Raw genomic sequence first — 12622 nt, forward strand, 5'->3', positions numbered from 1 at the left:
GCTCAGGGCCCTGGGCTCAATCTCAGGCACCTCTGCTTAAAAAAAAGGGGGGGAGAGGGGGGTGATCATGTTTCTTGCAAGGGCAGCTGTCAGCATTAAATTAGTGTGTGTGTATACATATACACGCACATAGAGCGTATGTAATACTATGTATGTATGATTTGGCATGCAAGAAGCACTCAGGACATGGGAGCTCGTCTCTGCAGGTGGACATAGCCTCTAAACACATTAAAAAAAAAAAAAGAAAGAAAACCAATCTCAAACAAGATGTTAAAAGGCTTTCAGAGCCCCTGCCAAGCTCTTAGAAGTGATGGATTTGACGCAGCCGGCTGAGGGTCTCCTGGGTTCACCTTAAGCACCAGGGCCGAGGAGATGGTGTTCCTTCTGGTCAAAAACCGAGTGTGGCTTCAGAGGTTTTGTGGTCTGTTTTTTTAACGTGAGTCATAGAACTGGCTCTGAAGGCAGATTTCAAAAGAGACCTTGAGGAAGCATTTTGGGCTCTGGCTCCACTGGAAAAACTCCTCACCTTCTAAGGAGACCTCAGGAGGAAAACCTCGTCTGAAGCTACAAATCACAGCGCATCTGCGCGGAGCGGGCCTTCCTCAGCTGCCGGCATCTTCTGTGTGAGCAGAAGACAGCGTGACGCCGTGGCCGGGAATGGCTTTTCAAACGTTGCACAGGCCGGATGACTTTGCAAAGTAAAGAATGAGTCACTTCCTGCGGCCCGCCCGCCCGTGTGTGCGCTGAGGGCGCTCTGAGCGCAGCTCCCGCTGACTTGTCCCTTAGTCACCATCTTTATTGTAGGGGTCCAGGCTGCGCAGAGCCATCAGGTTGCTTCGGGAGGACGTTTGACTTCTCAGAATAAGTGCTGTGCTTTGTAGGACAGTTTTCCATGTTCGTACTCTGGGGGCACAGGGATTTGCAATTTTTTTTTAATCTGTATTCAAATTCTCAGAAATAAGGGAAAGGAGCTTTTCCCTTCCAGGCCTGGCGTGTGGGAAGCAGCAGATCGCCTGTGCTTCCTGGCTGAGGAGCAGGGGTCAGCTCACGTCAGTCCTGCCGTCTGTGCGGCCGAGCCGCCCCTGGCATCTCCCCCCCCCCCCCCGTCGCTACCTGGGTGTCCTCCTCGGAAGCGGCACATGGGGGCCTGGCCGGTTTCTTCGTTTTTGCATTCTGTTTTGTCAGAGCCTCAGAGTCGGCCGAGTTCTCCCCCCCCACCCCCCGGCTCTGCCCGCTCTTCTGGCCTGAGCATGGTGATGTCTCCTCGTTCTCAGAAGCACTCGGGCTTGGATGCTAAGACGCCACCCTTCCCTGCGGGGTGCACGTCGGCACGGTGGCCGAGGGCCTGAAACTTGGACGCAGGCGCAGGCTGCTCACCTGCTCTTCCCCGGCCTCCCGGGCTCCCTAGACGTGAACGTCCACAGCCCCACCCACTGCGGTCCGTCCACCTGGACCTTCTGTGCAGGCGGGCGAGGCTCTCCCCAGACCCGGGAGCCTGGGGCTGGGGGTCAGCTAGGGGATGACCCTGACGCGAGATTCACTCCCACATCGTCCATCTGTCATCTCTCACTTATCACCTACCGTCTGTCTGCCATCTGTCTGTCTACCTCTCTGTTTTTAATATTCTGTCGAAGCAACCCCTGGGGGGCACTTGGAAGAGGGGAGGGCATCTCTGCATTTGCTCCTGGAGCGGCAGGCTGTCTGCGGGGCGTGGCGCCTGTCTGAGGGCGCTTCCATGCCGGGGCGCCACTGACATAGCGCCTCTGATAAGCTCCCCTTCCGGAGGGAGGCCTGCGTCACGTCACACTCGAGCTTGTCACCCTCACCCTCCACGGTGACAGCCACCCTGGGACCTGCCCTTTAAATAGAATAGGCTAAAAATGTGTACCTTGTATGGTTTTCGGGAATAAGGGAGATGGAGACAAAAAGGGAAAAGGGGTCCCTAGAGTTGGACCCAGGCGTGTCTGCAGCAAGCCCCAGTGCTCCTCCGCGAAAGCACGGGTCCCGGGTGACAGCGGCCGGCAGCCCGCCGCCAGCTTCTCCCTGCTCTGGGTCATTCCCAGCTGTCTCCTGCGCCGTTGGTCACGTGCGTAACACTGGACTCCACACACGCGCACGGGCACGTGTGTATTCTTGTGCGGCACTGATGCATTATGTGATGCGTTACAGCGACGTGTGATGTGTGTGTGGTATCGGAACCGTACGTTACGTCTGTCAGTATATAAACACATACGTACAGGGGTGTGTCCTCTCGTGTCCTTTACATGACGACTGGGGAGGGAGTGAGCAGGGACTCCGGTAGAACAGGGGGCGGCCGCGAGCAGGCTCCTCGTGTGTGACGTGTGAGGGTCTGCGCCGTATGCTACGTGCACGTTACACGCGCACCGCGTAAAGCGCGTGTATGACCCGGTGTTACGGCGTGACGCGCTAGTACAGTGTTATGTGTTGTATATAATGTATTTGGATGGAAGTTTTACACTTATAAATAGACCAACTGACCCCCCCTAAAGGTGCCCGCACTGTAGGTTAGTTTTTGCACAAGACTCTATGCTCAGTGGCTGTTTCATTTTTTTTAACCTATATTCTTTTCTTTTTTAATTTCCTCTTGACCTTCAGTAACTAGGGGGAAGGAATCCACAATAATAATCTATTATGATAAACGTTTATAGATGGCGGGAGCCTATTCCCTTTCAGGGATAAACATCCTGGAAAGTGGGTCATGCAGACAGAGACGGGAACGCACGTGTCTGTAACTCTCGACGCTGTATGTCCTGCGGGGAAATCAGATGCACTTGGGGCCAAAAGGTGCTCGTCTTCGGGCTTCTGGGCAGATGTGCATCACTGTCCAGACTCCCTCAGGGACCCCTCCCCGCAGTGCAGTAAATAAAGTGTCATGACGGGAAGGTGAGGGGGACTGACTGCTGGGGAGACACCCGGCTGTGCTTCTGAGCTCGCTCTCCTGAGTGTAGACGGAGGTGCAGATCGCCCGGCAGACGGGGGCCCTCGCCGCGACGCTTTCCTGTACGTGGGGCGATCGACACCCCTGTTCTCAGCGGGCTTGTGTTGAATCACCAACAGTGTTGGGCAGATGTGCCCCTTTCCGTCTCCAGGAGCCCTCAGGCAGCAGGCAGACTCTCTTACTCCCCACAGGACTCTGGGGGAGCCGGTAGAAATCCCCATCCAGTCTGAGGTGTTGGCACCATTTTCTGCTCCAAAGGAGCGCTGGCGTCGCACCGTGCCTTCCAACCACTGGTCTCCTAGGAACTGGGGTTCACGGTCACCGGCGGTTCCGATTTGTGGAGTTTGTGGATGCATGACTGTCGCAGTGTGGTGACCCCGTCTTAAAAGCTGTCCTTCTCCCCCCAGGGCTACCAGGGCATGGTGGACGGCGGCAGCAACATCGTCGAGGCGGACTGGGAGAGCGTCTCCAGCATCCTGCAAGTGGTACGCACTGGGTTTCCGCGCTCCCGGCCTGTTCCCCTGAGGAGCCCTCTCGTTTGAGGCTTTTGTGCTTGTGCTGCAGTAATGCTTGGAAATGCGCTGCCTTGCTGGCGTCACTCTTACTTACTCACGTGGAAAGAAAGCCTCCTGAATTTGCCATTTAATTAAAAATGTTAAAGAGCTTTGCACCAGGCACACTGAGGAACTGTCCTTGCACTGAAATGTCACACACGAGAGCTGTGGTAACCGGGTACTGGCAGGGGCGCTGGCATTTTTTAGAGCAGATTCATGTAGGCGCAGCTTTGGTTTGTTGGTGCTGTGTGTTTAGTGGCAAGTCTCCATGCCTGCTGGGTTTTAGGAGTCACTTCGCAGCTGCGCACGGAAGCCCGGGGAAGGTCCCGCCCAGCTGCCTCCCAGGGCTGGGGCTTCAGTGGAAACAGAATCCCTGTCCTGGCCTGACCCAGACAGGGCTGGTTCCTCCGTGTGCACGAGGATGAAGCAATTACCACCTCAGGGGAATAGTTGCTTCCCTGGGATTTAAAAGTGACCTGCCTGAGTATTTTATGCCTAATAAATTCCTAGAGCAATGTAGCTTACTGAAGTCTCCAGATCCGTTCAGAAATAGATTATGTGGACAGAATGGACTTCATGAAAAGCTCTTTATTTGAGGTTTGAGCTTTTGAAATGTACTGATCTGTGACTATTGCATTTTTTTTTTTAATTGAAGGAACCCAAACTGGTACCTTCCCTCTGAAGGTGCTGGTGCAACAAAGAAGGGATGAAAAAACATGGTACATCAATATAAATGGAATATTACTTAGCCATAAAAAGGGACCTTCTGCAATGTAGGACCACACTGAGGACATTATGTTAAATGAAATGACAGACCCAGAAAGACCAACACTGCATGATCTCACTGAGAGACGGAATCTAAAAAAGCCAAACTCGCAGGAACAGAGTAGAATGGTGGTTGCCAGGGGCTGGACGTTTGCAGAAATGAGGAGATAATGGTCAAAAGACATAGACTTCAAGTGATAAGATGAGTTAACTTCTGGATTGAATGTGCAGTGTGATGACTGCTGTTAACAGTGCTGTGTTGCGGACCTGAGCGTTGCTCAGAGAGTAAATCTTAAGTGTTGTCACCACACACACGCGCATGCACGTGCACACGCACACGGAAGCCCTGTGAGGTGGTGGAGGTGTTAGTTAACTTGGTTGTGGTGATCACGTCACAGTGTGTACCAATATTAAGTCATCATGTTTGTACCTTAAAAAATGTTAACCATGCTGTCTTACATATTTGAAAGTTACTAAGAGAGTAGGTCTTAAAAGCTCTCACCACACGAAGATACTTAATGTGGATTGACTGATGTATTAACTAACTGCAGAGCGTAATCATTTCACAAGGTTACATGTAGCAAATCGCCACAACCTGCTCCTTCAACTCACACAACGTTATGAGTCGATTGTGTCAGTAAAGCTGGGGGGCAGTGCCCTGCGGGTGTGGTCACCGACTCACACGTCTGTACTTGAACTTTTTGCTCTGTGACTCCTGGGAAGAGTCTGAAGGGAAGTTTGACAACCCTGGATACTTAGGGAGGGTGATATTTACAAAGACTCAAGACAGTATTATCTGAATTCCAGACAGTAAAGCCGTGTGTGAGGGGAGCACTTCTGTCCTGCTTTGGGTGGAAAGGTAGGAAGTTCAAGTGTGGCTGAGTGTGTGTGTGTGTGTGAGTGCGTGAGCAGTGCCCACTTCTTTGCAACCCGGTCAGTCCTGGTTTCATTCCTGGGGCCCTGTCCACGTTATCTCCTCTATGTTTATGGGTTGCTGACTTAACTTCCAGTTGTTAGAAATCACATGACCCTCTAATCGCTCTTGGTCAAATCAAAGTCCAGAGAACCGGCTTATCTGGGCTCTGCACCCTGCACCTGTCACCCAGGCTGGCCTCTGCTGCGCCAGGTCCCAGCGCTGCCCCGTCCTGCTGGCTGCCATCAGTCAACGTGACCCCAGAGAAAAAGCATCAACACCTTGCTTTGGGAAGCAAGTGTGCCCTCCGAGTTTCTGCAGGAATGGAAATTCCCTAAGTGTGTGTGTGTGTGCGTGCGTGATTTGTGTGAAGGCATCCGGTATTTTTCTAAATTCAACTAAGAACCCTTTGCTTTTGCAAAACCAAGTATGAAAAATCATGATTTCTCTTGCCGGAAGGTTTGGATAATCCAACTAAAGTTTTCTTAAGATTTAGCCTTTAAAAAGGGGTGGGGCGGGGGGGATGTCATGCAAAGATAAATCCCTTTGGTTCACAGATTCCCGCTTTGTCTGCACTTGCGAGCCCGGCTAACAGGGGAAGAGCCTCGTTCCCCGGGGCCTAGACACCGTGCTTCTCTGGCCGTGGCTGGTGACCAGCGCTGGGCCAGCGGTGGGCTCAGAGTCTGCGTGGGGTGCAGCCCTCCCCGTGCTGGACAGCTCCCACAGGACGGCCGTCATCTCGCGCAGACTCTTCCCCTCTGTGTGTCGAGCGGACGGATGCCGTTCATCCTTGTTTCACACCCTCCTCTTCCCCTGGGGAACGATGCAGCATCTGTATCCACAGAATTCCAGGATGGAACTAAAAATGGGAAAACTCTGCACTTTCACAGTTGACCGACTCAGAAGCTCAAAAGGGGGGAAACCTAGACCCTGAAAGTCCTGTGTTCAGACATCGGCACTCACACATGCGGATCCATCCTGCTTTCTGTCCAGTTGGGAGGAGATAAACAAACATGGTTTTCTTTCCTTTCCAGGGAGGGACCATTATCGGCAGCGCCCGGTGCAAGGACTTTCGTTCCCGGGAAGGCCGCTTGAAGGCTGCTTATAACTTGATCCAGCTGGGCATCACCAACCTGTGTGTGATCGGTGGGGACGGCAGTCTCACCGGCGCCAACATCTTCCGGAAAGAGTGGAGCGGGCTGCTGGAGCAGCTGGCCCAGGATGGTAGGCCTCGCTTCCTCGCGCGTGGGTTTCTGTCCCCCGTTCATCTTCCCTTCCCTTGAGGGAGCTGTGAGCGCGCACATTCTGCCCGTTTACTGTCCTGGAAAGCATGTGTTGCTACTGGTGATGCAGGTCTTACAGTCACCACCTCAGGGCTTAGCCTTGTGCCTCAAACACTATCAATAAAGGTAAGAGGTATAACGTTTATTCCACCGTCCTGTGCGCCCTGGTCCCCTGTTGACACCTGGCTTTGTGTGATGCTCAAACGGCAGCCACCTGAGTCAGGTTTTGTGCTGGCCCCCACTCTGCTGTGAGGGTGGCCCTGGCTCACAGCAGCCAGTGGACACCCCTCACCATCAGCTCCCCTGGGGTCTCTGTATCCGTTTTTGCAAGACTCGAGTTTAGACGGTGATGGTCTGCTGTTAGATCGTCCTTTATCGTCTCTGAAGCTGTGAATGAAGGATTTTTGAGAATCCTATATATTCGGTGGCTTTCCTCTTTTAAATGTCTTGTTACCTAATTGCAACATAATATACAGTATGACCAGTGGCAGCAAATTGCCAGAACTAACAGCAACCATGTGAAAGGTGTAAACTTGAACTAAATCTGTTACCCCAACTTCTGTAAAGTCTGTCTGGGGAGTGGAGAGCAGCTGTCAGACGCCGGCAGCCGGGTCCCCGGGACGTCTCTGGGCACCGTGTTCCGGCACACGGTGGTGACTCCAGAGAGGAAGGGCCCCTTGAGTCCCATCCTGACTGCCCCGACTCTGACCTGATCATTCTGGTTCCCTCTAAGCAGATCTGCCAGCCCCGTGCGCCTTTCCAGAGAGCAAAGAGTAGACATGACTAGAGATGGAGGCTCCAGGGGTCTGTAAGGAGTCGGTGTGACAGTTGTACAAAACTCTTAGGGGCTTAATCCTGGGGTGGGGACACGTCTCAGAGCAGACAGTTCTCTGAGCATTTACCAGACGGAAGTCAGATCTTTTCCACCAGTCTCGATGTACAAGCCTGCCGCCTTTTAATTTTCACACCTGGGTCGGTGCTCTTGTCTGGGTGTCAAATGACAGCTTCTGTCAGTGTCACCAGCTCCCCCTTTGGCTTTTCTCTCTCTGAGTGTGCAGAATTAGGTGGCGTAGAAATCAGAGAACACACAAGAAAATGGGGAGGAATCACGTTTAGAAGCGTGGATTTCCCGGGTGCGCCCACGGAGCACGTGGCTGCGCCCGGTGACAGAGGGGGTGTCGCTTGTCCCCGACGCAGGCAAGATCGACAAGGAGGAGGTGCAGAAGCACTCCTACCTCAACGTGGTGGGGATGGTGGGCTCCATCGACAACGACTTCTGCGGCACGGACATGACCATCGGCACGGACTCGGCCCTGCACAGGATCATCGAGGTCGTGGACGCCATCATGACGACTGCACAGAGGTGAGGACACGGGGTGGGGTGCGCGGGCGGGGCACTGGGCTGGAGATGTGGGAGCGCGTGGTCCTCACTGCGGGCTCCGGAAGGGTCCACGGAGGACGACGGCTTTCTGGTCTACTTCTCATTTTCAACTTGAAAAAGTCACCCCCTCCCAATCATAAAAATGTGTTTGTTGGAGAGAATTTAGAAAAAAGAAGAAAGAATCTTCACCTAAAACAGTCTCGTCCAAAGGGCTCCTGCAGGAATTGCAGGAAGGCAGTCTCAACGTTGATGCCCCCTGTTAGAGCCGCGCGCAGACGCCCCTCCCCATCGTCGCACATCTGCCTGCAGGTTTCCCAAAGTGTCCACGAGCAGTGACGTTCTGTCCACGTGATGTGGACTCAGGGCAGAGCCTTTCCTACTGACGCCACCCGCAGCACCCGGGGTCTCTGATGCTCGCCCATGGGAGCCGTGTGAGGGAGGACCCAGGCCCCGGGCCCCCCCGTCTCAGGGCCGACGCCCTGGCCGCTCGGTCAGCGCCTCGCCCCACAGACCCGCGGCCGCTGGGGGCCAAGCTGCCCCTCCACCCTCCCCAGGGCTGCCCTGGGCCGTTAGTCTCCCTTTGTGTGGAAAGGCCAGCGTCGCTGGACGCTGACCCGACTCTGGGACTGCCATCTCCTGAGCGTGCTGTGGGCGACAGCCGGCCGCCCGTTCTGGCTGGGAGAAGCCATCATCCCGGGAGGGGCGTGGACGGGCGTCCTGGCGGCGCGGGCGCGTCTCGGCACCAGCGATCACGGGCTGTGAGACGTGACAGGCGCTGCCGAAGCCCCACGTGCCGAAGAGCTCAAAACGCACTCTGAGCAGCGTTTGCTTTTGTGGAAAGCGGGGCGTGTTTGGGCAGCGCAGGCGCCTGCCGTGGGGCGAAGCCCCTTCCTCTGCTTTGCCTGCTCTTCCCGCGGTGCTGAGTGAGTGTTTCTCTTTTCCAGCCACCAGCGGACCTTCGTTCTGGAGGTGATGGGGAGACACTGCGGGTGCGTATGTGCGGACGCGAATGGGATGGAGGGAGCCCTGCACCCCAGCGCAGTGTCCCAGGAAGGGTTCATGGGACCCCGCGGGGTCCTGTCTGCCTGGGGCCGCCATCCCCGAGCCCTGGGTGCCTGGTGGGCGGCAGCCTCACATGGCCATTGCGGTGTCCACACAGGTACCTGGCCCTGGTGAGCGCCTTGGCCTGCGGGGCCGACTGGGTGTTCCTTCCGGAGTCTCCACCAGAAGAAGGCTGGCAGGAGAGCATGTGCGTCAAGCTGTCGGAGGTGAGTGGCGCTCTGCCTGCCTCCTCGGTGCCCGCCGTGCCGCCCTGGCTGTGATCCGTGGCGGCCTTTAGCATCCTCAGTTTGGAGAGTGTTCTAAGCAGGTGGACGCTTTCCGGTCACAATGACTCAGGCTTGTGGCTGGGATCTGGGCGTGTCCGTCCACCTCGCGCTGTTGCGGACAGTGATTCAGGGAGTGACGGTCGAGCGTTTCTGTTTCCAAGCAAGGCGGCGGTTACAGCTGTCAGAGGAGAAGGTGGTGAGAGTGCGCGGGGTCTGCGGAACGTGACAGTGGGCGGGGACCTGCGTGCGGCCCCCATCAAGGCCCCGTCACAGCGTGTGGCCCGTGTAGGGGCAGCTCTTTCCGCCACAAGGTCCCCATCACGCTGGCCTGGCCGGGGGTCTGACCGTCGGCTGTTTCCTCTGAGCCAGGCCTGCCCTCCTCTGCCTGGGGCTGATGTTTCACGCTGTGAATTGTCAGTGTGCGCAGATCCCGCCTCCCCCACCCCGGGCTTCTGAGGCACGCAAGGCCTCATGTAACACGACGTGCAGCGAGGTTAGCTTCAGGACGGAAATCCCAGCGCACAGGGATTTCCCTTCCCTTCGTCCCACAACCAGCTTATCAGTGTTCGCTCAGTGAAAACGTAAGCCTGCGGCAGCAGGCACTTACAGCCGCGCTCAACAAACACGTGGGCTCTGCATGCGGGACCCGCATGCCGTCTCCTTCAAGGTGATGCTTCCAAGAAAGGAATTCCTGCAACATATCAGAGAAGCTCTGCTGACCTAAAACCTGTGCCAGAAGCTGTTGGCAACAGCTGTGCCTTTACCAGGAAGAACCACGCACCCTCCTGAGACCAGAGCTCAGCTGTCACGAGCCAGGGAAGCCCGAACGCACCCAAAGGATGCCTGTTCCCGCTGAAGCAGCAGTTTAAGTTCACTGTCCCGTGGCTCTGACCGGGGATGTGGTGGCCATCTCCGCCGGCCGGGTGGCGTGGGGCATGTGGCTGGCCGCAGGGGGTAAGCACTGAGCCTCCTGTTAGACCGGTTCATCTCTGCAGCACTGAGGACGTCCCTTCGTCACCACCCGCCGGCGCATGACCTCGGGCATGCCCGTCCCTGCCAGCCTCCTCCCACCCAAGTCCCTGGCCTGGCCCACGAGGACACTGCACTGGCCAAGGTCTAGCGGCCGCCCCTTGTCGCAGGAAGTGCTTGGCTGGTCGGAAGGTCAGCAGTGAGGTCGCAGGGCTGAGGCAGGTGGTGGCTTTTAAGCCCTGATGTTTAGATTTCAACGTTATTTCTGTAGCCACGTGGTCTTATCTGCAAACCTTCTTGAGTTGCAGGCTCTGTGAAGTGCTCCGTCAGCTAGGAGGCGGGTAAGGACGTGCTTGGACCCCACCCCCCACCTCCGGGTGGTGGCAGAGTCAGGACTGACGGCTTAAACTCCTTGGGCGCAAACACTTGATAGCAGTCTGCCTGCAACTCGTTTTTATTGGTTATCAGTGCAGGACCGCGGGGGTTTCTAAGCATCCTGCCGGACTGTCGTCCCAGGATGTAAGTCAGGCACTTCAGCGTGAAGCGGGGAAGGGCTCGGGGCGTCGGGGTCCTAGGGCAGGGCCCGTCTGTCTGGCACGTCTCCTGTTTGTGGGCACATCGTCGATTCCATTCTTGCCGTTTCGCGCGACGCTGAAATAATCGCTCTTGTGCCGATATGTTTACACCTTTTAGAAGGTGTTTGTGATCCACGTTCTCCGAAGTTTGGCACATTCCATGCTCATCATAAAGCAACAGCGCGAGCGTTCGTGACGCCCCGCGCGGGATGGGCCGAGCCTCCCCAGAACAGCCCCCCGGGCTGACGCCCTCTGGCCTCCCCGGCGGCTCACCCCAGGCACTGCCAGCTCTGGGCCCCACGGCCCCACGTGCCACCCCCTCCCCCAGAGGGCCCTTAATCTGGGACTTTGTAGAGAACAGACTTACTGAGAGCAATCTGGGGCATCGCTGGGTGACTGCCGTGAGCCTGCGAGCAGCCCCAGGTGGGGATGGTGCCCGCCTGGCTGTTCCTGTGGTGGGGGCCCCCATCCCTCGTGTCCCGGCCTGGGGCCAGCGCTGTCCCACCACAAAGGCCGAGAATTCCGGCCTTGACTCAGGGCTGGGGCGGGGTTCCCAGGGAGGTGGCAGGAAGCTTGGCTTCCGAAGGAGATGACAGGGCAGGCTTGCAGTGGGGACCCGCCTCGTGGGGGGAGGGCGCAGCCTCCGAGCTCATTGCCGTCGGGGGTCAGGGTCTGTGGGACATCACAGCAGCTGCTGCGTCCCCAGGCCCGTCCCACCTGCTCACCCAGAGCACCTGGCTTCACCTGCCGCGCCATCAGGAGCAGCGCTGGTGAAGCCCGGTGACCGTTTCTCCCTGGAGAGAGGTGGCCCACTGGGGCAGGGGGCCTGCCCTGTCGTTGAGACTGGCTCAGGCACTTGAGGGTCCTCGTCTTCTGCCTCCTCAGAACCGCGCCCGGAAAAAAAGGCTGAACATCATCATTGTGGCAGAAGGAGCCATCGATACCCAGAATAAACCCATCACCTCTGAGCAAATCAAGGAGGTGAGTGTGTCCGACTCCGCCCGCCTGGAAACACAAGATGCGAGCGCCCCGGGCGGGGGGGTGCTTTGGGGTGGTGTGTCAATGTTTAAATACCTTTCTGTTCTTTCTGATAGTGAAAAGTATTTTCATAATGACTCATAACTTTAATGGCATGAGAGTCGCCCAGCCCCTGACTTCCGGAGAGCCTGTGCCTCCAGAACTCTGTGGGGAACGTTCCCAAAGGCCCTGGGGGTCCCCCCAGCAGACAGAGGAGCTGCGGTCGGGTGGGCATAGACGGCTCCAGCTCTGGGCGCCGGCTGCCCCACGAGCCCGTCCCCTCTCCACCCTGAGCACCAGCCGAGCCGCCCTTCCTGTCTGAGCCGCCACCCCTCGGCCCGCATGGCCTGACCCCATGGTCGCGCTGCCGCAGGGTAGCCGGGCAGGTGCTGGCTGGTCGGGCCGTGCGGGGTCCACCGGGCCCGCTCCCGGGCTGCAGGGGTGACCAGGCAGGTTCTGGACTTGCTGCTGGCTCGGATGGAAGCCATCTGTCAGGGCCGAGCACGTTCTCAACTTGGCCTTGCAAGTTGGCTTCTCTGCAATCCCAGACCAGCCATTCACCCGAATAGCGAAATATTGAGAGACGTGCGTGAAAGCCATCTGTCACTGCTTACAGACGTCGTCGGCACGCTCAGAGCAAAGGTCGTCTGAAAGTTGAAGCTGAGATGAGATGGGGGATGTGGTGCCAGAGGGGACCGGGGACTGCTGCCACCCGACCCCATGGTTTTTATGGAGTAAATGAGGCCCAGTGAAGGCAGGGGGCCCGTCCCCGCCGCCCGGCTGGTTTCCCCGGCCCCGGGCTGAGGGGCAGCTTGGTTTTGCTGTGTCGTGCTCTTCAACAAGATTGTACGAGTGCACGGGGATTCAGGGAGAGGGTC

At 56.9% G+C, this 12622-nt stretch overlaps 1 protein-coding gene across 5 annotated transcripts in view; it reads left to right on the forward strand.

Annotated features, from left to right (window-relative positions):
- PFKP (phosphofructokinase, platelet) overlaps positions 1–12622 on the forward strand; it is a 48711-nt gene that overhangs the window by 17653 nt on the left and 18436 nt on the right. For all 5 annotated transcript variants that reach the window (XM_032473861.1, XM_032473859.1, XM_032473863.1 and 2 more), the window contains 6 exons: positions 3367–3444; positions 6226–6415; positions 7672–7837; positions 8800–8844; positions 9015–9123; positions 11613–11708. In XM_032473861.1, coding sequence (XP_032329752.1) covers positions 3367–3444; positions 6226–6415; positions 7672–7837; positions 8800–8844; positions 9015–9123; positions 11613–11708 — 684 coding nt within the window. The remainder of the gene's footprint in view (positions 1–3366; positions 3445–6225; positions 6416–7671; positions 7838–8799; positions 8845–9014; positions 9124–11612; positions 11709–12622) is intronic.

Source organism: Camelus ferus, chromosome 35 (assembly GCF_009834535.1).
Source record: "Camelus ferus isolate YT-003-E chromosome 35, BCGSAC_Cfer_1.0, whole genome shotgun sequence".
Taxonomy (NCBI): domain Eukaryota; kingdom Metazoa; phylum Chordata; class Mammalia; order Artiodactyla; family Camelidae; genus Camelus; species Camelus ferus.